The 25,486-nt window shown below is 56.9% G+C and overlaps 1 protein-coding gene across 2 annotated transcripts; it reads right to left on the bottom strand.

Moving 5' to 3' along the window:
* Nucleotides 1-588: 588 nt before the first annotated feature.
* Nucleotides 589-24,940, bottom strand: PWP2 (PWP2 small subunit processome component). Of its 2 annotated transcripts, XM_007969665.3 has the most exons (21): nucleotides 24,814-24,940; nucleotides 22,834-22,946; nucleotides 18,351-18,445; nucleotides 17,926-18,025; nucleotides 17,431-17,574; nucleotides 16,841-16,976; nucleotides 16,320-16,549; nucleotides 14,323-14,466; nucleotides 13,449-13,519; nucleotides 12,754-12,890; nucleotides 11,735-11,883; nucleotides 11,454-11,601; nucleotides 11,133-11,283; nucleotides 9,921-10,101; nucleotides 7,586-7,733; nucleotides 6,233-6,341; nucleotides 5,389-5,454; nucleotides 4,210-4,428; nucleotides 3,962-4,112; nucleotides 3,728-3,802; nucleotides 589-1,167 (listed from the first exon to the last, which is right to left on the bottom strand). In XM_007969665.3, exons 1-21 carry the CDS (start codon nucleotides 24,829-24,831, stop codon nucleotides 993-995), a joined length of 2,760 nt encoding a protein of 919 aa, XP_007967856.3. In that variant the 5' UTR covers nucleotides 24,832-24,940; the 3' UTR covers nucleotides 589-992. The 2 variants fall into 2 exon arrangements, with proteins under 2 accessions (XP_007967856.3, XP_007967859.3); XM_007969668.3 differs by lacking the exon at nucleotides 3,728-3,802.
* Nucleotides 24,941-25,486: the final 546 nt, after the last annotated feature.

The raw sequence follows: 25,486 nt of genomic DNA, 5'->3' as shown, positions 1-25,486 counted from the left end.
CTGCCTGTCATATTCATCTCCGCTCTCTAGCCCGTGGCCTCACCACCCCTGGAAGGTCAGCAGGCAGATACCAGCTCCACTTCCTAGATAAGCCAAGGAATCAGGTACCACCCAGGGTCTCGTGGGCCACACCTCTGGCAAGGGACAGGCTGGGCCTGGCAGACAGCACTGGCAGTCGGTGAAGCGCCCGCAACACTGGGTCGGCCTCAGGTCCTGACCCTGGAGGCTGCTGTTACTGAGCTGTGGGGACAATGATGCCCTGCCATGATGGAGGCCCAAGCCACTCTCATGATGACCGTTCCCAAGGGCACTGCAGAGGGGAAGAGCTGTCCCCTCCTATATGTGGCTCACGCAGAGCGGGTGCAGGTCTGAGCGAGCTCAGCAAGACAGGCCAGTCCCAGCCTCAGACTCCAAAGCGTCCCCAAGAGGTCAGGGAGAGCTCTATGCCCGACCCCAAGGATACAGGTCACAGGGCAGGGCCCCCGCTGGATGGCAGGACCACCCTGCTCTGCCAGCCTGTTTCCCCAGGACAGAAGCCCTGGGCGGGCAGGCAGGCAGGCAGGTCTCGAGCCCCACAAGACACCAGGATACAACATAACCCTTTTTAATCTGAAGCGTAGACTTCATCCTCACGTTAGAAAACCCCCCCTTTTTTATCCCTAAGTTGTTTATCAAACCTTTATATTAAAGATAGAAATGAGTCTCACACGAAGTCCATGTGAGTCCCTCTCTGAGGCATTTTCAACGTTCATCGCTGTTCACACAGCCCCGCTCCTGGCGCCGGGTACCAGTGTGTGCCGGCCCCTGGCGTGACCCGTCGGCTCGCTGTCCCGGTGGGCTACACGTCTGCACAGGAAAAGCGAGTCACTACCACCAGCGACAGTATTTCAGCTGCTCTCTGGAACCTCCTCCTTGCTGGCCCAGGTGGCACAAGGGTCCCATCTCCCTGGCAGGTCTTAGCCGGCACAATCCAATGCTGCAACCGGCTGGCTCTAGGACAGCATCCCTTCTTCTGAGTCTCTGCCTCCTCCTCCGAGCAGGTGCAGGCTGTCGTCTTCAGATGCTGCTTCCTCCTCCTCACTTCCCAGCGGCTCTAGGGAGCGTTTCGTGCCCCGCTGCTTGGAAACTGCTAGTGCGTACTGCATGTTATAACGGTTCCAGCTGCAGCTGTCAATCACACACAGGGACAGGTCAGCTGCAGCTGTCAATCACACACAGGGACAGGTCAGCTGCAGCTGTCAATCACACACAGGGACGGGTCAGCTGCAGCTGTCAATCACACACAGGGACGGGTCAGCTGCAGCTGTCAATCACACACAGGGACGGGTCAGTTGCAGCTGTCAATCACACACAGGGACGGGTCAGCTGCAGCTGTCAATCACACACAGGGACGGGTCAGCTGCAGCTGTCAATCACACACAGGGACGGGTCAGCTGCAGCTGTCAATCACACACAGGGACGGGTCAGTGCCAGCAACACCCAGGCCCTGGCCTGGCCTGCACCCAACCACCTCCTCTGCGACCCCTGAGAAAAGCAGCAGGGGCTGGACATGCCGGTCCCTCCACCCCAGCAGCCGTTTGCTTCCTCCTTTCCCTGCCCCAACAATCTGGTTCTGCCCCAGCCAGCCCTGGGGCAGCAAAGGCCTTCAAGGACCCAAGGACCCAACTGTAACATCCCATCCCTTTGGGCCCATCCTGGCAGCTGAGCCCTTCCACTGGGCCCAATCTAGACAGCTTCACCAGCAAGTTCCACCAAACACAGGAAGACACCGCTGCAGAGCTATGCGTGTTCTGGAGCGAGAGGGCAGGAAGGCACGCTCTCAATTAGTTAATTTCCTGAGTTAACAGAATAAAGGAGAAAAGTGATGCCACCATCACTTTACATAGAAAAGCACCTTGTAAAGGAGAACTGAAAGGTAAATGGATGAGAAAGGAAGGCAGGCAGCACCCTGCCGCATCTGCAGGTCACAGGATCCTCTATGCAGGACTCTTGCCGACAGCCAATGGCAGCCCTACCGATTGGCAGTGAACGCCTAGACAGGAGGTCCAAGGAACAATGTGCTTACATGAACTCTAAAAACATCCCATAAGAGGGAATAAACCTAAAGGAGCTTGGCCGGGTGTGGTGGCTCACACCTATAATCCCAGCACTTTGAGAGGCAGAGGCAGGCAAATCACCTGAGGTCAGGAGTTTAAGACCAGCCTGGTCAACATGGTGAAACCCCATCTCTACTAAAAATACAAAAATTAGGTGGGCATGGTGGTGCACATCTGTAATCATAGCTACTTGGGAGGCTGAGGCAGAACTGCTTGAACCTGGGAGGTGGAGGTTGCAATATACTGAGATCATGCTACTGCACTCTAGCCTGGGCAATGGAGAGAGACTTTGTCTCAAAAAAAAAAAAGAAAAAGAAAAAAAAAAAGAAAAAGAAAAAAGAGGCCAGCCGTGGTGGCTCAAGCCTGTAATCCCAGCCACTTTGGGAGGTGGAGGCTGGCGGATCACGAGGTCAGGAGATCGAGACCATCCTGGCTAACACGGTGAAACCCCATCTCTACTAAAAAATACAAAAAAAAAAAAAAAAAACTAGCTGGGCGAGGTGGCAGGCGCCTGTAGTCCCAGCTACTCGGGAGGCTGAGGCAGGAGAATGGCGTAAACCTGGGAGGCGGAGCTTGCAGTGAGCTGAGATCCGACCACTGCACTCCAGCCCGGGCAACAGAGCAAGACTCCGTCTCAAAAAAAAAAAAAAAAAAAAAGAATTTTAAAAATAAATAAAGGAGCTAGACAGCCCTCCTCCTCTAGAGAGCTCTGTGCAAAGTCCAGGACATCTCAGCCGAGGGAAGGCCTGGCACCAAAATTGTGGATCAGGGTGCATCCCAGCCTTCTGTAGGGCACCCAGAACACCAGGGGAGGAAAGGCTCGACCTAGACTCTGGGACGCGTTCCAAAGACTGAGAGACACGTCAAGGACAGATGGGAGGACCACATGAACCCACAAGGCCCAAACTCAGGCCTCAACCCCTGAACCCTGGACAGAGCAACTCGTAGACATGGCAGAGAACAGACCTTTCAGAAATGCAGCTGGGAAACCTGGCAACTGACTGGCAACAGAGGGAGCTATCCCTCACAAGGCTACTCTGAGGCCTGCCTAGTTCAGGCTCTGCTGGACCTTTAGGGAGGGTGAATTGCTAGGGACAAAAAAGGCACAAACCACAAAGAAATGACAGGAGACGCGGCGGGCACCCCTGCCAAGTGAGCACTGCGGAGGGCCGGGCCCTGTCCTAGGCCTGTGGATGAATCCCCGCAGCAGCAGCAGCCTTTTCCATGGCTCAGGGCAGCAACACCTCCAGGACTCCAGGCCGCCCAGCCTCACAGTCCTGTGACCACCCCCGCTGCTTGTGCAGGTGACCTGCAAATCCAGGAAAGGCTGCCCGGTCCTACGAATGTGGCAATCCCTCCAAGAGCCTGCCTGGAGGATTCTGGCTGCACCTGGAGCGTGCCACCAGCAGTCTGTCTGCCTGCCACAGTGCTCGCTGCTTTCCATTCAGTGCCAGGCCATGTCCCAAGCGGGGTGGCTGGGCAGGTGCAGTTCACCCGTTGGTGAGAAGACAAGCCTCCAGCACTGGTTCCTTTTGTCCTCAAATCAGATGACATAAGGAGCACTCCACCAGCGTGGACCAGCAGGGGACTGTGCACCCCTGCCCACCCCCAGGCCCTGCACCCGCACGTACAGTTTCGACAGGTCGTCCAGGTGCCGCTGGATGCTCTTCTGGAGGAACTGAATGACAGGCAGCAGCGTCCCGGCTCTGAAAGGGAGACTCCCTAAGCGTGCGGAGCTCACCCATGCTGTGGGTACAGTGGGCTCACTTCATGCTGCATTTGCATGTCAAGGTTCCCTTTTATCCAGCAGGACAAGCTGGTGCAGTGACCTGAGCCACAGAGGAACTGCAGGGGAGACCCTCTACCTGGACTTCAGCTTCTGTCCATGCAACATGAGCAGTTTGTGAGTCCAGACGAGGTAGAATTCCAGGTGGCGAGACACTTCAAAGGAGGAAGCTAAAAACTCCAGCACTTTCTCCACATACAGTTCAGGAAGGGAGGAGGTGACCACTTCAACTGCAAAAGGAGAAAAAAACATGCTTATTCTGCCAACAACTCAAACCAGGGGAAAAGAGGACGACCCCTGGCGCCCGACACCAAAGCTCCGACTCACTCTCGCCCCTGGGCACCGCCTCCAGAGCCTCCTGCACCAGCTTGCTCTCGTTGAGCCGGAGGGCCATGAGGATGGCCCTGGTGAAGTCCTGCTGGCGCAGTGCTTCGCGCACCCTCCCGGGGGTGACGCTGGTGTCCAGCTCAAATGGGTCAAAAAGCACACGGGTGTCCAGGGAGTAGATGAGGAGTCCCTCCGTGGTGGTGGCTGCCCAGCAGCGCCCTGGGAAATTACACAGTGCTTCCCTAAAAATTTAAGTTCATTCCTCCCAACATTTTTTTTAAAAGAAAGAGTATTAAGTACATTCTCCTGGGACAAAGTGCAAAAGTCAACAGGAACCGGGACGTCTGCCTTTAGCCCCCACCCCCCGACTCCCCCGGGAAGGACTAAATGGATCATCCCAGAAGTTACTCTCCCAGGGACTCGATGCAAATATAACAAATATGTACACGCACGCGCCCTCCTCTCCCGACACCGGGAGCCAGCTAAGTCTTCTGTCAAGCTCAGGCGTCTTCCGCTCCGCAGGCCCTGTGGTCTCTGCTGTACCTACTCAGTGCTGCATGGTGCACTAGAGATAGCCAGACAGGATCCGCCAACGAAGACAGCGCCCAGTAAAATGTCCAAGTAAAACATCCATGACCAAAGCTGGTGGCCAGCCAGATTTGGCCCTTGGGCCCCAGGGCACAGACCCCTGGCTCACGTGGGCCTCTCTACCCCTGGCTCTGACATTCAGTCTAGGCTGGAGCACGCTTGCCAATAACCTTGCTCCTGGCTCCTCTGTGTGGAGACCAGGTGTACTGCCAGGCTCCACAGGCCTGTGGCACAGACCCTCCTCCCCACTGTGAGAGGATGGGGGCAGTGTGGAAGAGACGGGCTTTCCATGATGGCAGAGCCACCCCAGCCAGGCAGCATGTCCAGGGCACTCGGGGAGCTGCTAGAGCAAGGGCATGCCAGGCCTGCCATGTTTCAAAGCTCAGGGCATCTGAGGTTGGAGCCATCATAGCTGTCTATCTTCAGGGACAGCAGCCATCTTGTGGCCTGCAGGGTTTACAGGGCCATGTTCTTACCCAGGGGTATAGGACATAGACCAGAGCCTGCAGGCAGCACCATGGTGGCCAGCCTCACCCCGGCACAGATGCCCCAGTGCCCACTGGCACCCACAGCCCATGGCTCGGTGCTCACCAGTGGGAGAGAAGCGGAGTGAGGTCACCCTGATCTCAGGTTTGAAGTGCCGAGAACTCATGTCACCTGGGGAAAAAGAACCAAAAGCAGTCACTGAGCAGCACATCCAGGCTGCTCTCCCCACAACACAGGTCATCCTGTGGCCCCCAGCTGGCTGGGGGTGCCGTGGGAACCCCATCAAGAGGAGCAGCCTCTGCTCACTGGGCCCTGCACAAAGCAGAGGCATAAGCAGCCCTTCCCTCGCTGCAGCTGCGGCAGGTGGGCCTGTGCTGGGGCCGCAGAGGCTGTTCCAGGTAAGGTGCCAAACAGATGGCCCAGCCCCTGCTCCCGGAAAAGCTGGCCCAGCCAGCAGACCACGTGTCCCACCCAGAAAAGGGCCCGGCCTAGCCCAGGAGTGGGTCTGCTGCGCCCAGCATGGTACCCTGGGCCTGCATATGGAAGCACTCAGGGTTTGTGGCTGGCGAGTGTCCCATCAGGATGGTCTACCTGGGACTCAGGCAGTCCCAGGTCTTCTAGAGCACCTGGCTCTCTGTGTGGCACACACGGCCTCACGCCAGAATGCTCCGTGTGCTGTGCAGCAGACGGGGCACCCAGTCCCAAGAGCAAATGCATGGGTCCTGCCAGGGCAGGGAGGCCACGTGCAGCAACACGTGGGCAGCTTCTCCTGCCACAGGGGCTGACGGCACCAACACCAACCCACTGGGCCTTCGACACCCTCAATGTCCAGCAAACGTCACCATGCGGTGACCATTATTTCTCACACACTGCAGCCCCAACCAGGGGCATGAGTGCGCAGTCACCCAGGAATGTGCGCCGGGCAGATGTGGGAGGAACCTCTGCTTACCTTTCCTGACGCCTGGCAGTGGTATCGCGACTCCATCCTCCTGTCCAGCGTCCTGATCAATTAGTGCCAGGTTGCCAAACTCTGTCATTTTTCTTCGGTTCAAAAATTCCTAGAACAGAAAAGCAGTGGATGCCTTGCTTCTGACGGCCCGGCCGCCTGACCCTCCTCTCCCACCCTTGCTCTTTGACCCCAACACCAGACCGGCCTCAGCCCCATCTAGCAGGAGGACAGGGAGAGCGCCCTGCAGCGTCCCAGGGACCTTCCTGCAGAGCTAGCTGCAGACAGGGTGGGCGTGGAGGCTGTGGAGGAGGATGGACCGAGGTCTACATGCCAACATTGCTGCCACCACAAGGGCTGGGGCTCACAGCGAGGGTGGCCGTCTGCTCCCTCATGAAAATGCCAAGGACACTCTCCCCCAGAAACACTTAGGGGGGCAGTGGGCTTCTGCCCCGATGCGGCGTGGGCAGGTGAACCCAGCAGCCACACCCCTGCTTAGAGGCTTCCAGGGCTCCCTCCTAACCTGAGGTCCTGCGTGAGCCAGCATGTGAATGGGACCTGGGCTGAGGGCTGTGCTGAGTGGGGAGGGCAGGCACCAGCGGGGACAGTGAGGGCAGAGCCCTCTACATGGGATCCCAGGCAGGAAGCCAGCGGGCAGGGCCTGCCAGCACCCTCTTCATTCACTCCTTCCCTGACAGGTATCCGTGTCTCCCAAGCTAGCATGTGCTGGGCACTGCCCCCACCGTCCCAGCCTCACAGCAACCGGCCCTGGTAGGGTCATCCACAACAGGGGTCCCCAACCCCTGGTTCCGGCCCATGGCCTGTTAGGAAAGGGGCTGCACAGCAGGAGGTGAGTGGTTGGCAGGTGGGTGAAGCTTCGTCTGAAGTTACAGCTGTTCCCCACTGCTCATGTTACCACCCGAGCTCCGCCTCCGACAGATCAGCAACAGCATCAGATTCTCATTGGAGTGCAAACCCTACTGTGAACCACACATGTGAGGGATCTAGGTTGCGCCCTCCTTCTGAGATCTAATGCCTGGTGATCTTGATCTGAGGTGAAACAGTTTCATCCCAAAACCAATCCATCCAACCCTGTCTGTGGAAAAACTGCCTTCCACGAAACTGGTCCCAAATGCCAAAAGGGTTGGGGACCATGGCTCCACACACAGCTGAGGGAGGCACTGGGCTCCACGGCAGGGCTCTGCTGGGGCAGGTGAGGGGCCCGTGCATAGATATAGGACAAGCGTCACAACTGTGCCCAAGGCCCCGAGGAGCCAGGAGTGCAGAAGGCAGGAGCCCGACGCATTCCACCTACATTGGAAGCAACATCCATGCAGCCCTGTGCTGCCAGCTCACCTCCATGGCGTCCAGAGACAGGTTGCAAGAGATCTCGAACCTCTTCACGAGAATCTGCTCGCGGACGTGGTAGATGCACACGAACTTGGACATGCCTCCCGCCAGGATGCTCTGGCCGTCTGCAGAGTAGCACAGGGTGGTGAAGGCCCTGGGTGGAGACGAGACATGGACTTAGGGCGGCCACCGCAGAAACCTCAGCATATGGCTTCTAAAAACCAACTTTAGGCCGGCATGGTGGCTCCCACCTGTTACACCTCAGTACTTTGAGAGGCTGAGTTGGGAAGACTGCTTGAGTCCAGGAGTTCAAGACAAGCCTGGGCAATACAGCGAGATCCTGTTTCTACAAAAAATAAAATTAGCTGGGTGTGGTGGCACATGCCTATAGTCCCAGCTACTCAAGAGGCTGATGTGGGAGGATTACTTGAGCCCAGGAGTTAGAGGCTGCAGTGAGCCATGATCACATTCCTGTACTCTAGCCTGGGTGACAGAGCAAGACCCTGTCTCAAAAATCAAAAATCAAAATAAATAAAACAAAAACTAACCTTAGGAAATAGAGGAGATCCTACACCAGTGCTTCAGGAAGCAAACAGCCTCAGCAACTTGCGCCAAGGCTCGCTGCCTCAACTCACGCGAGACTTTTAAAACCCAGTGTCCAATGGCACTGTCACCTGGTTCCACTCTGAGCCAGCACCACCCTTAAATGCTTCGCTTTCCCGAGAGTCAATGTCTTTTTCACAAAAGGAACAAGTGGCTCAAGGAACGGTGTTCCCTGCTGAGGTCAGCACACAACGGCAGCCAGTCGGCCTCCGCCCTAGGCAGCCTACTCTCAGTCACATCTGCTCAGTCCTGCAGAAACCAGACACCAGCCCTTACCGCCTCGCTCAGCAGGCGCCTAGGGGTGGGCAAGGTCCCTTAGCTATGACAGTAGAGAACAAAGAACAGAAAAAATGAGCAAACTGTGCGTCATCAGAACTAAGAGTGCCACTAAAACGGTAGAAACACAGTTCTCAAAGCAAAACAAGTATCTGTACATCAGACATCACAGAAACCCCTAAAATCAACAAACAAAAAACCAAACAACTCAATTCAAAAACAGGCAAGAGACCTGAACAGATATTTCTCCAAACAAGACTTACAAATGGCCAAGCCGCAGGTGAAAAATGCTGAATGTCATTAGAGAAACTACAATCAGAACTGCGATGAGATACGAATTCACATCCACCAGAACAGCTCTCATTAAAAACAAAAACAAAGCAACAAGTGCTGGCAAGGAGGTGGAGAGGCCAGAAGCCAACAGTGTCCTCATGAGAATGGCAACCGTGCAGCTCCTCCAAGCCGGAACCACCACCGCCAGCACCCAGCAGTTCTACACTCAGGGCGAACCCACGAGGACTGCACACCGGCGTTCGTACCTCTTCCAAGATAGGGCTGCTACTTCTTTCTGGAGGAAGACCCTCTGCTGAACAGGCTTCCCAGCTCCTGGGACACAGGTCCAGGCCCCAAGGCTACACCCACCCCAGGCGCACCCCACAGATCCTCCCCCTTCTCCTAAGCCTGACCACCATCCACGTGAGCCTCACAGCCCAGCCAGGACCCCAAGCAGGCAATTTGGTCAGTGCTGTGCTGGCCCGACTCCTCAAGACAAGGGGACACCACGTCTTCACCATCCACGTAGCACTCTCCAGCCAGGTGAGGTGACTGAGGACCTGCACTTTTACTCTTAGGGGGGTGCTTTTGTTTGTTTTGTTTTTGAGACAGGGTCTTGCTCTGGCACCCAGGCTGGAGTGCAATGGCATGACACCATCCTCACTACAGCCTTGACCTCCCGGGTTCAAGCGATCCTCCTGCCTCAGCTTCCCGACTAGCTAGGACCACAGACATGTGCCACCACACTTGGCTAATTTTTGTATTCTTTGTAGAGATGGCGTTCTGCCATGTAGCCCAGGCTGGTCTCAAACTCCTGGGCTCAAGCAATCTACCTGCCTCAGTCTCCCCAAGTGCTGGGTCTCCGGCCTGAGCTCAGGCACCCAGCTACTCTCCCCTCTGCACACCAGGATGATGATGTAATTCAGGATCAAGGTTTGGAAGTGGACGTAGGCTCTCAGCTGAACAAGTTTATGTTCAGCAAATCCAGACGTCCTCCTGTGCTGGAGGCTGAGCGAGCCCAGAGGTTAAGGAGGACATGGCCTCTCCCTAGAGGGCTCAGGACCACCTGCCTCCATCCACAGGGACTCAACCGTCTCAGGAACAAAGGACAAGGCCAAAAATGGAGAAGCTGCAGGAGCCTGGTGGCTGGCTGGGGTCTCAAATCAGGAGGCCCGACGCCGACACTCACTTCCCCTTGGCCGCGTGCTTGGCTGTAATCTTGTCCAGCTCCTTCCTGCCGGTCTTGAGGTCATGCCTGCCCTCAATGGAGCCCGTCTGCACCGCGTTCTCGGGGTCCCAGAAAGTGATCTGTGAGTTCAGCGTAGCCACAGCCAGCTCCGCACCATCAGGGCGAAAAGTCACAGCCAGAGCTAAACAGAGATGTAAAGTAAGGCCCAACGAAGACCCCAGTCTCCCGCAGGCAGGCCATCAACCACCCTCGGCTGGAGACCAGGCCATTCCCTGGCACCCCTGAGAGACCAGCGCCTGTTGGGTCTGGTACACAAGAATCTCCTCCCAGGAGAAGCTCCAACCCAGGTGGGTGAGGGAACAGCTCAGCACCAGTGAAGAGCACCAGGTGGTCCAGCTGAGGCTGCAGGACCCACGAAGGTTGATGGACGGGGCGCTGGGGAGGTGAGGCTGACGGGTGAGTGATGGTGGTTACTGAGTGTGGCTGGACAGACTAGAATACAGAGCCTCTGCAAAGAAGCCACATGTGACACCAAAAGCCTGGCCAATGCCAGGCCAGGGGGTGGGGTGAGGCAGCGGGAAGCAGGGAGAGCCAGCCTCCTGGGATGGCAGACTCTGTCCACACCCGAACATGGATGGGCTGGGTCTTTGTGAGCCACAGACCATATGAACACAGGAGACCATGGATGCCTCTAGTACAGCCTCGTCAGAAAGACAGGCAGTGGCCTAAGGCCAGTATGCAGATCCCTGGGCGGTCACATCTGGCGTCTGGGCCCACCTACGGCCCCCTCATTCTTCTCCCAGTCTGCAGATCCCAGCACTGGCCCCATTCAGCGTCTGGGCCCCCCCATGGTCCCTGTGTCCTTCTCGCAATGACACAATCCTGGCAGAGCTCCAAAGCAACTCAGAAAATCAGGAAGCAGCTGTGGCAGCAGCCCATCACACTCAGGGAGCTGTTCTCTCCTGCCTGGCGCCCAGGGAGCAGGAGCACCACGAGGACTCGTGGAAGCCACGCTGGCCCTACCCGCCAATCTGCTGTCTCCCAGGTACTGCCAACCTCAAGGGCTGCCACACCAGCAGGTCTGGGTTAAGAACCACCCCCTGCTTCCCACCAGAAGGTTCACACCAAACCACAATCAGGGACAAGGCAGCGGGTGTGAGAGCATGCCGCTGGTCCCCAGGCCACTGCTCCTGCTTGCTGCCTCGTGCTCACCATCAGAGGTCAGGGCCAGCGTCTCCTTGGTCCTCCAGCTGTCAAACATGTCCCACAGGCGCACTGTCTTGTCCCAGGAGGCACTGGCCAGGATGGACTTCATTGGGTTAAAACACAGACCACTGATGGGCCCTTCATGTCCGGACAAAACCTACCGTAGAGCAAGGAGGCGGAAAAGTGGAGCTGGGGGCTGAGGCAGCTATCTGGGCAGGTCTGGGCCAGGGGCATGGCCCTCGGAGTGTAACCTCAGCTCCCTGAGCTCCTCTCCCAGGAGACAAGAGGCCCCTCCCGAGCCCCAGCCCGGCCCCTCAGGGTGCTTACGTCAAGGAGCCTGCCTGTCTGCATGGACCACACGAAAATCTCAAATGAGTCCTGCGCCCCTGCAGAGACGATCTCGCCGCTCGCATCCACCGCCACGCAGGAGAACTGGGTGGGGCGTGGAGAGGTGAAGGTGCGGAAGTTTCGGTACCTGCAGAGAAGAGGCAAGGTCAGTGTCACATGCCAGGGTCCCCCGCCCCAGCAGCTGCGCTGCAGCCTCGCCCTCCACCTTCACCTCTGCACGGGGAAGCCTGCCCCAAGCCAACCCGGAGCAAGGACATCACCTGTGAAGGTCAAAGGCTCGCACGGTCCCGTCCATGGATGAGGTCACCACAACGTAGCCGGTGGCAGTAAAGGTCACACCGGTCACCCCACTGGAGTGCTCCGTGAAAGTGACGAAGCAGAAGCCGCTGAGGGTGTTCCACACCTTGACCTGGGGCAGGACAGGAGGGGCAGGGGCAGACCACAACCCTGTGTGCCACAGCTTCGGCCAGGATCCCTGTCCCCATGCTGCCCCATCTAAGACGCTCGCCCCTGTACTGCCCCATCCCTGAGATCCTACCCGTGAGTAATACCCCATCCCTGAGATCCCCAGCTGTGACTGACACCCCATTCCTGAGACCCCCACACATGACTGATACCCCATCCGAGGCCCCCGCACATGACTGATACCCCATCCCTGAGACCCCCACACATGACTGATACCCCATCCCTGAGACCCCTGCCTGCGACTCACACCCCATCTCTGAGACCCCCGCATGTGACGCCGTATCCTGAGAGCCTTGCCCCTGTGCCCCCAGCTGCCCTGGCTCACCCAGCCTCCCCCACAGGCCCAAGGCTGTGCTGAGTGGGTGGTGAGTGGGCCATCTACCCCAGTCTCTTCCTGTCACCTCCAGGAGGAGCCCATTTAAGGCCCAGATGGCCCACGGTGGCACTGCACACACCAGAACCCTGTGGATGCCGGCCAGATGCCAGCTGCTGGTACCATGGACCCACCCTCGGCCACGTACTGGAGCCCCTTGGATGCTGGCTGGATGCTAGCTGCTGGCACCACAGACCCACTCTTGGCCACGCAGCTACCACCGTGCAGGAGACCAAGTCAGAAAGGGGAGAGAAAGACACCCAACCCTCTCCATTCACATTTTTGCATGTTTTTAAACACCTAGTGAGCTGATGAGCCCGGGTGAACCTGTGAATTCCAACCCCACAATCAGGGCCTAGCCACAGGGGCATAGCCCCACAGATCACTGCATCCTCAGAACCCCCAGGCACAGAGGCCAACAGGACGGGGACAGGAGCCTACCTTGCCGTCATCCCCGCCAGTCACGACGTACTGTCCGTCGGGCGAGTAGGCCAGGGTCACCATGCTGTTGAAGTGGCCCTGCTGCTTGAGCACGTAGGACTCACTCTGCCACTCCCACACCAGCAGCTGGCCCAGGCCTGTATACATGGGGGAAGCTGGGGTAGCCGGCTCAGGCCCATCCCAGGTCAGACTGGCTCGGCCCACCTTCCCACTTGGCACAGGCCTGAGAAAGCTGCCAGGCAGGGGGCGAAACGCACAGACCCCCAAGAATAGACCGGGACCACTGCCCGATGCTGCAGCTCTACCAGCCAGTGATGGGCCCCACCTGTGCAACTCAGTGGCTGCAGGTCACAACTGAGACAGGGCTATGACCCCCACACCCTTGAGCAAGAGGGCTTAAGACAGAGAGATGTTTGAGGAGGACCAAGGCAGGGAGGGCACCCCCGGGAGGCAGCTGGAGGAGAAGAGGGCACTCCCTGAAACGCAGCTGGGGGAGAGGAGGGCTCCTTCGGAAAGGTGGCTGGGGGAAGGGAGGGCACACCATGGCAGACAGCTGGGGGAGGGGAGGGCCCCTTAGGAAAGGCGGCTGGGGAGGGCAGGGCACCCCCAGTGGGCGGCTGTCGAGCAGGCCTGTAGCTGGGCAGCAGCAGTCCCTAATGGGGAGTCCATCTCTACCACCCGGGCTGGGGACAAACCTGAACAGCCAAAAGCAATCCAGTCCCCCGAGCTATTGATGGCCACTGAGGCGATGCTCTGATCTGAGATGCTGCAGAGAATGGGCCTGTAAGTGGGAGGCCAGCCTGCCTGGGCTGAAACCCCAGTGCCCACTCAGGGCAGCCCCACGCACCAGACTCTATCCCTGTGTATCGAGCTTACCCCACCCACTCACCAAATTCCAACAATTCACTTCAGTTCAAGTATCAGAGGGCTGGGTGCAGAGGCTCATGCCTGTCATTCCAGCACGTCGGGAGGCAGAGGCAAGGACTGCTTGAACCCACGAGTTCAAGACCAGCCTGGGAAAACCCAGCAAGACCCCATCTCTACAAAAAATGTAAAAACTAACCGGGTGTGGTGGCGCACACCTGTGGTCCCACCTCCTCAGGAGGCTGAAGTGGGAGGATCATTTGAGCCCGGGAGGCGGAGGTTGCAGTGAACCGAGTTCGCACCACTGCACTCCAGCCTGGGTGACAGAGCAAGACTCTATCTCAAAGAAAAGAATCAGAGAAGGCCCAGAGAGGTGGCCAGGGTTCAAAAACTTGCAACTTCACAATTTTATGAGCATAGTATTTTTGTTTTCTGTGTCTCACAGATGAAGAAAAGCAGAGGCAAAAACTCCAAAGGCCGTGACTGACCCGAGACCAATGCTGCTGACTGCCGGGGTGGGGTGGCAACACTGTGGCACCGACCAGCGCCAGCGGCCGGGCAGGTTTCAGGCTGGCGTCCTGTGGCCTGAGCTGGCACTCCAAGTGGCTCTGCAGCCTCCACCTCTAAGGGCAGGCTCGGCTGGTCCCTCAGATTCAGGGCCAGTGAGTGCATGAAAACCACACCCTACCGTGAGCAAAGGCTTACCTCAGGGAGTGGATGAGGTTAAATTCTGGCAGCTCATGAAGATGGAAGATTCCAGAAGCAAAGCCAGTGACCAAGAGGTGAGACTTCTTGTGAAATGCTGCAGCTGTCAGGTTGTTAAAATCTCCTTCTTTATTGAAGAAGTACCTGAATTGACGAAAGAGAAGAGTTGTGAGAAGGAGTGCAGAGCCAGGTTGCCACCCCAGCTCGCTCTGGGCTCCAGGACACAGGCCACAGATCCAGGCAGGAGGTCCCAGACCTGCCCTCGCCCTCTCCACCCCAGGCCCTGAAGCTGCCCGCCTCCATCCCAAGCTCGGGACCCCAAGGGAACCTCATACAGCGTCTCCACTGTTGCCAGCTGGCCTGGGGCAGAGCTGGCGGTGCATCCAGAGGCAGCAGTGCCCACGGGAGGCAGAGGAGGTGCGGGAGGTGCGGCATGGCCGCTGGGCACACCCAAATCCCATCCCCCCCTGCTGCTTCCTCCTCTAAGGAACCCTCGGTCCCCATCAACAGACAAAGGTGACCCTGATGGCGTCTCCGCCCTCAAAACCTCCCCGAGTCACAGTGTAGCTCAGCCCTGGTCCTTCCCTCTTCGTTCTGGCTCCCATCCCTCCTGAACAAGTGACAGGGACCACTGGCTGCCAATGCAGGAGGCCCTGCCTTCTCAACCTTTGTGCTGACAGCCCGCAGTCCCTGCCCAGCACGCACCCTATCTTCCTGGAGCTGCCTGGAACCTCCCTTCCTCAGGGCGGGGTTGGGGGGCCCACTGTCCCTTCCTCTTCCTCCAGTCCCCGCTCAAGTCTTGACTCCAACACAACACCCCCAAGTCCCCACAGGCACTGACCCACCCGCGGACACTGACCCACTTGAACCTGTTCTGGCTGCCCTCCAACTCCGCTGCCCTTGGCAAAGCACCCTCCTCCCACTGGAGTCCAGCTGGCCCTCCCCGCTCCTCAGACCCAGGACTCTCATGGCCACAACTCCCACCTACCCATCGGACCCCAACAAACTCCAAACGCAGCCTGCTCTGGCCGCCTGGCTCCCTCCACAGGCAGGGCCTCGTGTGGGAGCCTTCCCCGCCCAGGGACCCCAACTGCCGCCCACCTCTGCGCGCAGCCACCTCATCACTGCACCTCTCCTCCCCGGCGGAGAGGAGGCCTCACAAGGGCAGGGAGTGTGTCTCAGTGCCAAGTTCAGAGCCCTGCACACAGCAGGTGCTAAGTAACTGCAGCAAGGAGGGGCCCAGGCTGGGACACCCGGGTGACAGAGACACCATAGCTGCGGGCAACTCTGCCTTCATGAGATCCCGACCAGCCTCCCCCACAGCCCAGATGCAGGACACCCCGAATCAGGGCAGTATCTCTGCCAGGGCTCCGGGCACAGCTAAGGCCGTCCCACGGGCAGGCTGCGGGGCCACGCTCAGTCTCCTCTCGTCTGGGGGACTGAGTTCAGATGTGGGGCTGCACAGCCCAGCTCAGTGCCCGAAAAAGCACCAAGCACCACCCACCAGCGGGCCCCGAAGCAGGACTCAGACCAGCCGCTGCACCCACTCACAGCCTGGCCTCTCCCTCCAGCCTTGCCAAATGCTCTCCCAGTGTCTCCCTGCCTGAGGCCAAGGGACTGTCGCCCACACCGAAGTCCGCAGGAGCTGGTGGGGCCACAGACAACTCCCAACCCCCTTAGGGCCCAAGGTGCTGCTATTCCCATCAGAGTGCCCACACACCTCCCTGCCCCCATGTACCCCACCCACTGCCCTCTGCCCTGCCCTGGGCACACAGGCAGCTCAGACAGCTGAAGCAGGGACCCTGACTAAGGGGCAGGGTCAACACCCAAGCACTCGAGGGTGCTCAAATCAGGGCCCTGAGACGTGGGCCTGCTCTCTGTACCTCCCACTCCTCAGCCCTGAGGACCCCACATCCAGATCCCTCTGAGGGCAACAGATTCCCACAGGAGTGCCCCACCGCAGCCCACTGCAGCACACCGCACCCTTGGACACCTACTTGGCCAGCCGTGAGTACTTCACTTTTCCTGTCTTCTCCTCCTCGGCCGGAGTGGCTTTTCCCCGGATGGTGGTCTCTCTGTCCCCCTCCTGGTCTTCCTCCTCCTCCTCTTCCTCCTCCCGCTGCAACAGGTCTGCTTTCCAGCCCGAAGGGGGCTTCAGCCGCAGGCCCTCGGGGGGCGTGTCACACTGCCACATGCACAGCACTCCGTCCTGGCTGAGTGAGTACAGCTGCAAGCGAAAGCACAGGCTCACCCCAGCCCCAGCCACACTGGCCCAGTTGCCACAACCTGACACCTCTCTCCAGCTCAGATCCAGGGATCAGCGGCACCGAAGGCCCCTCTGAACTCTGAGAACAATTTTCAATGGGCTGCAACAGCTGCCGCTGGTCCCTAGATGCCCCCAGGCCACATGGGAATAGCCTGGAGGAACCGAAGGAAGAGGCCACCTGCAGCCTGAGGTCTCCCTGAACTAGCCACTTTTGACCACCGTCAGGCTAGGGAACTTGGCAAAGGGACGTACGTCCAGGCTGTTGGATTCAAAGAAGCAGGCCACGATGGCATCCTTATGTCCCCCCAGTGCATAGTAGATGAGGTTGTCCCAGCGCTCAGCTCCAAACACCCAGGTGGACATGTCTTTGCTCCCAACCACAAAGCACCTGGAAAAGAGGGAGATGGCACCTCCTCAGGGCGTGGCCACCACAAAGCAGCCTGGTGCACGCTTCAGAGGGCCTCACGGAGACTGCTACAGCCCCACGTGGTCTTAGAGTGAGCCGTGAAGCCTCCAGGCACAGGAAGACACCCCGGAACAGCCCCTGCCCTGTCTGCCTTCCTCACGCCTCCCAGACGCTACCCAAGCCAACCGCAGCATTCCCTGTTTCCGGGACCAACAGGTGAAAGGGCGGTGCAGGGGCAGGAGGCTCGGCCACAGCACGTACTTCAGAGCCACGAAGACTCGACCAGTCACCCAGCCAGTCCCGATGGTGCAGGCAGCACCCAGCCCCAAAAGAGGCCAAGATGCCACTGCAGAATGAAGCTGCAGGGCCCAAGCAGGGGGACCCATCCAAAGGGCCTCTCTCAGGCCTCGCTCCCCCAACGCCTCCGAGACCGCACCTGGAGTCATCCGTCCAGTCGATGCAGGTGGTCTCATCGTAGGGCCCAAAATAGGTTTTGTCCAGAACGAAGGCGTTGAACTCCCGCTTCTTCCCAGGCGCATGATACATCTGGGCAATGTTACCCTTCGTGACAACAAACTTCCTATGGAAGGAACGCGGACACAGTTGATATTCAAGACCAGCAATGGGCCTAAGGCCCCTGTGGAGTCTCAGTCTGTGCCCACCTGTGCCTTCCAGAGTCCCGCCTCCTGCAGGATGGAGGCCCAGGAGCAGAGGAAGTGGAATTCAGGGAAGAAATAGCCCTGGAGGGAGGGCAGCCTGCCTGCACCAAGTCTTCTGCTCCAGAAAAGGGGGTCACTGATGCCAGAGACTGCGCCGTGTGCCCAACATCACAACCCGGGGCCCAGGGAAGAGAGCTGGGCAGTGGGCCTCACCATTGGCACACACAGCTGACCCTCTCCTACCCCCTCCTGCCCCCAGCCGCCCCCCTTACCTGCCATTGGGGGAGAAGGACACGCTGTGCACAGAGCCCTTGAAGTGGAAGTGGTGCAGCACAGACCTGCAGACCAGGCTGACCAGCAGCGCATCGCCCCCTGCAGGACGCCAGAGGTGACCACCGCGCAGCTACCCCAGGGCCACCCCAGATACACAGCACAGGAAAAACCGAAAGGTCTTTCTCATGTCCACTGTGAGGCATCGGGACTAAGAATGCCCAAGGCCATGAGGCCCTGCACTGCCACAGGTGATGCCACAGACACAGCCTGCGGCAGGAACACAGCCTCACTCATGACACCCTCATCCCTGACCCCCACCAGGCCCCGACACGGAAGCCACTGGGGACTGGATCATTTCAGACCCACACAGCCCTGAGTCCTCCTCACTGGCCCCTCAGTCCCCGCCCACATCAAGGGCGAATACCTTCATCGACGATGATAGCCAGGCGGCCATCCGGGGACAGCCCCACGCACTTGACGTTGTACCGAGTGGCCAGGGGTAGCGTGTCAGATTTGTTGCTGATAAAGACAAAAACCACGGTGTGCTGTTGATCCTCAAGTCACACGAGGGAGACAGGCCAAGCCTGGCCCAGGACCAGCGGCCCACTCTCCCCAAGCAGCGCCTCCCATCTCACTGCATCCTGCGTGCCAGAGCTCATCTGTGGATACCCCCCACTCCTCAAAAAGAAATGACACTGTCGGCCGGGCGCATTGGCTCACGCCTAGAATCCCAGTGCTTTGGGATGCCAAGGCGGGCATATCACAAGGTCAGGAGTTTGAGACCAGCATGGCCAACATGGTGAAACCCTGTCTCTACTGAAAAAACAAAAAAATCAGCCGGGCGTGGTGGCTCATGCCTGTAATCCCAGCACTTTCGGAGGCCAAGGCGGGCAGATTATGAGGTCAGGAGATCAAGACCATCCTGGCCAACACGGTGAAACCCCATCTCTACTAAAAATACAAAAAATTAGCTAGGCATGGTGGCGAGTGCCTGTAATACCAGCTACTCAGGGGGCTGAGGCAGGAGAATCGCTTGAACCTGGGAGGCGGAGGTTGCAGTGAGCCGGGACTGCACCACTGCACTCCAGCCTAGGCGACAGAGCAAGACTCTGTCTCAAAAAAAAAAAAAAAAAAAAAAGAAAAAGAAATGACATTGTCCCTGGAGGAACTCTGGTGAAATGCATTAAAAGCCTTAAAAATGGGCTTTGGATACATCAATTCTGCTTCCAGGATGGTACGATGAGAGGATTATTCCGCCTCAGTGTGACATCAGAATACCAGAAGCAAGCTACATGCCCAATAGGAATTAACTGCCATGACAGCACACCCATGTAACACCGTTGCTGGAAAAATAGAAAGTAAGTGGTTACAGGAACTCCTCGGAGATGCTGCAGATAAAGCTTACACTGCAATCGAGCGAGGCACACACGTTCTGGCTTCCCCATACATAGCTGAGCTGTGTTTACACCATACCGTAAACAGTACGGCACAGTCTACTAGTGTGTGCTGTCGTAAGTGTGCGCTGTGCTCTATTCGTGTGCGTTGTAGTCTGTTCATGTGTACTGTCGTCTAAGTGTGTACTTTAGTCTATTGGTGTGCGCTGCAGTCTACTCATGTGTGCTGTAATCTATCAGTGTTAGCATTCTGTCTAAAGCAACAACGTGCATCCCTTAATTTAAAAACACTTTACTGCTAAAAAATGCTAATGATCATCTGAGCCTTCAGTGAGTCTTCATCTTTTTGCTGGTAGACGGCCGGCCTCGATGTGGATGGCTGCTGACCAGGCACGGTGGTGGTTGCCGAAAATGGGGTGGCCATTGCCAATTCCTAAAACAAGACGACGACGAAGTGTGCCGTATTGATGGACTCTTCCTTTCACAAGATGTCTCTGTAGCACATGATGCTGTTTGATAGCATTTTACTCACAACAGACCTTCTTTCAAAACTGGAGTCAATCCTCACAAATGCTCCCAGCATTTTATCAACTAAGTCGATGTCATATTCTAAATCCTTTGTTGTCATTTCAACAGTCTTTACAGCAACCTCACCAGGAGTAGATTCCATCTCAAGAAACCACTTGCTGGCCAGGTGTGGTGGCTCACGGCTGTAATCTCGGCACTTTGGGAGGCCAAGGAGGGTGGATCGCCTGAGGTCAGGAGTTCTAGACCAGCCTGGCCAACAATGGTGAAACCCCATCTCTACTAAAAATACAAAAATTAGCCGGGCGTGGTGGCAAGCGCCTGTAATCCCAGCTATTTCGGTGAGGGGAAGCCTGAGGCAGGAGCATCGCTTGAACCTGGGAGGTGGAGGCTGCAGTGAGCCGAGGTCGCGCCATCGCACTCCAGCCTAGGGGACAAGAGTGAGACTTTGCCTCAAAAAGAAAAAAAATAAAGAAACCACTTGCTTTGCTCATCCATAAGCAGCAGCTCCTCATCCATTTAATATCTATTGTGACATTGCGGCAATTCAGTCCCATCTTCAGGCTCTGCTTCTGTTTCTAACCTTCTTGCTATTTTTACCGCATCTGCAGTAACTTCTACCAAAGTCTCGAACCCCTCGGTCATCCATGAGGCTTGGACTCAACTTCTTTCAAACTCCTGTTAATGTCGACACTTCGCCCTCATTGAATGACATCTAGAATGGCGATTCCTTTCCAGAAGGCTTTTTATTGGCTTTTCCCACATCCATTATAGGAATCACTATCTATGGCAGCTACAGCCTTACAAAATATATTTCTTAAATGGTAAGACTTGAAAATTAAAGTCACTCCTGTAGGCTGAAGAAGAGATGTGGTGGTAGCAGGCACGAAGACAGCATCTCCATTGCAGCTCAGGGGTGACCAGGTACGTTGTCCATCAGCAGGAATATTTTGAAAGGAACCTTAGTGGGTTCAACAATGGGCTGGAAAGATTCAGCAAACCATGCTGTAAACAGATGTGCTGTCATCCAGGCTTTGCTGTTCCACTTATAAAGCACAGGCAGAGTAGCTTGAGCATCACTGTGAAGGACATAAGGATTTTCCGAACAGTGAATTAGCACTGGCTTCAACTTAATGGCCCCAGCTGCATTAGCCCCTAATAAGAGAGTCAGCCTGTTGCTTGAAGCCAGACATTGACTTCTCCTCTCTAGCTATGTAAGTCCTCGATGGCATCTTTTTCTTTTTTTAAAATTTATTTATTTTTTGATAGTCTTGCTCCGTTGCCTAGGCTGGAGTGGACTGGCACCATCTCAGCTCTGCTTCCCGGGTTCCAGCAATTCTTGAACCTCAGCCTCCTGAGTAGCTGGGATTTACAGGACTGTGCCACCATGCCTAGCTAATTTTTATACTTTTAGTAGAGACGGGGTTTCACCATATTGGCCAGGCTGGTCTCAAGCTCCTGGCCTCAAGTGATCTGCCTACCTCAGCTTCCCAAAGTGCTGGGATTACAGGCATGGGCCACCGTGCCTGGCCATCTTTTTCCAATAGAAGGCTGTTTTGTCTCCACTGAAACTTTGTAGTTCAGTGTAGTCAGATTCATCAATGATCTCAGCTGGATCTTCTGGATAACATGCTGCAGCTTCTCCATCAGCACTTGCTGCTTCACTTTGCACTTCTGTGTTGTGGAGATGGCTTCTTTCCTTAAACTTCATGAACCAACCTCTGCTAGCTTTCAACTTTTTTCCTGCAGCTTCCTCACCTCAGCCCTCACGGAACAGAGGAGAGGCAGGGCCTTGCTGTGCATTAGGCTTTGACTTGCTTAAGGGGATGTTGTGGCTGGTTTGATCTATCTAGATCACTCAAACTTTTATCCATATCTGAAATAAGGCTGTTTTGCTTTCTTGTAACTCGTATGTTCACTGGAGTAGCACTTTTAACTTCTTTCAAAGGCTTTTTCCTTGCATTCACAACTTGCCTGTTTGGTGGCAGAGACCTGGCTTTCGGCCTATTTCAGCTTTTGACACACACGCCTTCCTCACTAAGCCGAGTCACTTCCAGCTTCTGATTTCAGGTGAGAGTTGTGTGACTCTTCCTTACACATGAACATGCAGTGGCCACTGTAGGCCATTATTAACTGGCCTAATTTCAATATCGTTTGTGTCAGGGAATAGGGAGACCCAAGTAGAGGAAGAGAAACAGCGGGGTGGGAACAGCCGGTCGGCGGAGCAGTCACAGCACACACAGTGCTTACTGATTAAGCTCGCCGTCTTACACGGGCACGGATCACAGCACCCCAGAACAATTACGATAGTAATAGCAAAGATGATCACAGAACACCCTCACGGGTATAATAAACTTTGAAATATTGCAAAAATTACCAAAGTGTGACACAGAGACATGAAGTGAGCCCCCGCTGCTGGAAAAACGGCACCGACTGACTTGCTCCAAGCAGCGTTTCGACACACCTTCACTTTGTGGTAAAACAGCATTCACACAGAGCCATGAAGCAAAGTGCAACAGCCCACAGGAACTGATCTCCGGCTGCAGAGCTGGAAGCTTTGGGCCTGCCTGTCCCACTGGTGAGGCCCAGTGGCAGCAGGGCTCCCGAGCAGGAGTCCAAGGCACCTTCAACTCCCCCAGCAGCCCTGAGGGGCCTTCCCTGATGGGGGAAGGGCTAACCCTGAGCTACACCTTTTCCCCACCCACCCTTTACAGCACAGAGACAGGGTCCCTTCCCAGGTAATGGAGCCAAGCGATATACGGGGCCTGGCTAAGGCACTAGAACGAAGAACTGGGTCTGGCTGCCAATTTCCACAACTGATCTGCTGACCCTAACCCGTCCTGTAGTCCTGTCCTGGGCTCCCTTAATTAACGGGTGTGCCATTAAAAAGAAGGCACAGAAGACACTGTCAGCTTTCATCTACTACTTAAAAAATAGTGATAATAGTAATCGGTATCACCATTATGAATAGCACTTTCACATACTTACTTTTTAAGGTCAAATACAGTGACTCTATTGCCCACGGGACTGATAACTGAATTTCCATCACAGGTAAAATTTAGGTTCCCACGCCGGTACACCGTACCCAGCAAATTTGAAAACTGAAAAGAAAACAAAATTGTCTTAACACAAAGAAAACAGTTGACTCCCAGAAAAGTACTAAGTGAGGAATCTGGGCAGAAAGATGGCATAGAGAACCTCACCTTGGGGGCCCGTTCACATTTCCTGGGTAAGAGAGGAAGAAGGGAGCCTGATCCTCAGGAGACCGGAGGAGCCCAAGCTCCCAGAGAGATGAGTAAGATGCCCCCGGGAGCACTGAGGAAACCTCCCAAGACAGAAGGCGCCTGCCAGGTGAAGAGGGGCATAGAGCCCTCATTTCACCAAGAAAAAAGCTGCAACAATGGAACAGCACCCCAAAAGTGCTTAGAGCTTAGGGCATCCAGAAGTGTTGCAAGCCAGCACACTATTTACTTATTTACTAATTCACGAGAACGAGCATTCACTGGAGACTGCCATGTGCACAGACACGCACACTTATACTCTATCCCTAGCAGGAGGGGATGAGAAGTGTGGGAGGAAGGGCTACTTTAGAGGGTGGTCACAGAGAGTCACCTGGAAGTGTCACCTGAGCTGGAATCTAAATGGGAAGGCACCAGTCAGGCTCCGAAGCCGTGGGTGGGCAGCGCCCTCAGGACCTCAGGGAGAAGCCTGGTCTGCAGAATGACTTTAAGCGGCCAGGCAGGCTTCAAGGGACATTTTTTGCCACTTTGCAATAAGAATATGGAGCGGAAGAAATCCTGGCCTGTGAGGACGTGGATATGGCTTCTGGTTTGGTGCTGGGCACACAGCGGTGCCTCCACCACCACAGGGGACACAGGAGCAGCACTCTGAGGGGCCAGTACCATGCTCAGTTTCGGACAGGACAAGTGTAGTACACGGTGGGCTCAGCAGCAGGCGGCCCGTGCAACCCTGGAGGCCCAACGGTCAGGGCTACTGTGGGAAACACGGGCGTCCCCATAACCAGCCAGCTGTAGCAAACGCCTCAGAGACCCCCAGGCTAGCTCCGCGGCCCCCTCTTATTACCTGTCCCACCCGTCTCCTGCACTTCACATCTGGGACAAGTCTTCCCCGGCTCTCAAGACTGAGGGTGTCCGACTCAGGAATTCCTCAGGAATTCTCCGGCCCCGGGAAACAGAGCTCACGCCTGGGTTCCCTGCCCTTCCGCTCACCTGGCCGCTCGCTCGTCAGCGAGCAGCCCCGGGCCCGGGGTCCCTCTTGTTCTCACCCCTCCTGCCCGCGCCCCCGCCCCGTCCCACCTCCTCATCCCTCCCGAGGGTGCTCTGCCCTCCCGGACGGCACCAACTCCTGCCTTTGGGCGGGGCCATACTCAGGTTAAAAATACCCTGGGACGGCCGGGCGCGGTGGCTCACGCCTGTTAATTCCAGTACTTTGGGAGGCCGAGGTGGGCGGATCACGAGGTCAGGAGATCGAGACCATCCTGGCTAACACGGTGAAACCCCGTCTCTACTAAAATACAAAAAATTAGCCGGACGTGGTGGCAAGCACCTGTAAACCCAGCCACTGGGAGGCTGAGGCAGGAGAATCGCATGAACCCAGGAGGCGGAGCTTGCAGTGAGCCCAGATCGCACCACTGCACTCCTGCCTGGGCAACAGGGTGAGACTCCGTCTCAAAAAAAAAAAAAAAAAAAAAAAAAAATTTTCCCGGGCCCCCGACAAAAGTCCCTGTTCCCTCCGAGGAGCCGTCGGCGCCTCCGTCCCAGCTCTCCCAGGAGCCCCACCCACAGCCCGGCGTCCCCGAGGCCATGGGCACGCAGACTGCCGGCTACCCCCACGCGGCCAGACGCCGCGAAAGCAGACCACGCGCCCCAGCCCGCCCGGCGCCAGCTTAGGCGCCGTCCACTGGAACAGCCGCGCAGATCGAACAGACCGCCCGCCGCCCGCGCTCACCCGGTAGGCGAACTTCATCACTGCCGCCGCACGTGCGCCGCAGCTCAAGCCGACTGCCGCCCACAGAGACCCTTCCCAGGGTCCGCGCGGCACCGCCCACAGCACGCACTTCCGGGAGGAGACGGCGCGCACCGCCCACAGCGCGCGCTTCCGGGGCGGGGCCGCGCACCACCGGCCGCAGCGCCCCAGGAGGCCGGAGGAGCCGCCTCGCCCTCGCCCGGCTCCGAGGCGGAGTTTGAACGCAAGTGGCCCAACCCCTCCCGGGGCGGGGCCTTCTCCGGGCCCCGCCCACACCCCGGAGCCACGCTGCAGGGCGCTCTCCGCACGGAGGCCCAGCCTGGCACAGCAGCGTCCACAACATCCCAGAGCCCTGCACACCCAAATGTCTTCATTCTTGTGAGCTACTGGGTAAGGAATTATGAATAAAGTCCCGAATGCTGGCCGGTGCGGTGGCTCACGCCTGAGAGACTGAGGAGGGTGGATGACCTAAGGTCGGCAGTTCGAGAGTAGCCTGGCCAACATGGTGAAACACAGTCTCTACTAAAATACAAAAATGAGGCGCATGCACGCCTGTAGTCCCAGCTACTCGGGAGGCTGAGGCAGGAGAATGGCTTGAACCTGGGAGGCGGAGTTTGCAGTGAGCAGAGATCACGCCATCGCACTCCAGCCTGGG

The sequence above is a fragment of the Chlorocebus sabaeus genome, chromosome 2, assembly GCF_047675955.1.
Source record: "Chlorocebus sabaeus isolate Y175 chromosome 2, mChlSab1.0.hap1, whole genome shotgun sequence".
In the NCBI taxonomy this organism is placed as follows: Eukaryota; Metazoa; Chordata; class Mammalia; order Primates; family Cercopithecidae; genus Chlorocebus; species Chlorocebus sabaeus.
Note: the sequence above shows the minus strand (reverse complement) of the source record. Positions and strands in the feature narration are given on the sequence as shown.

Coding starts and splice junctions, on each gene's coding strand:
- PWP2 (XM_007969665.3), bottom strand. Junction 13,520..14,322: donor AACCTCATCCACTCCCTGAG/GTAAGCCTTTGC, acceptor CATTCTCTGCAG/CATCTCAGATCAGAGCATCG. Junction 11,284..11,453: donor AGACAGGCAGGCTCCTTGAC/GTAAGCACCCTG, acceptor GCTCTACGGTAG/GTTTTGTCCGGACATGAAGG.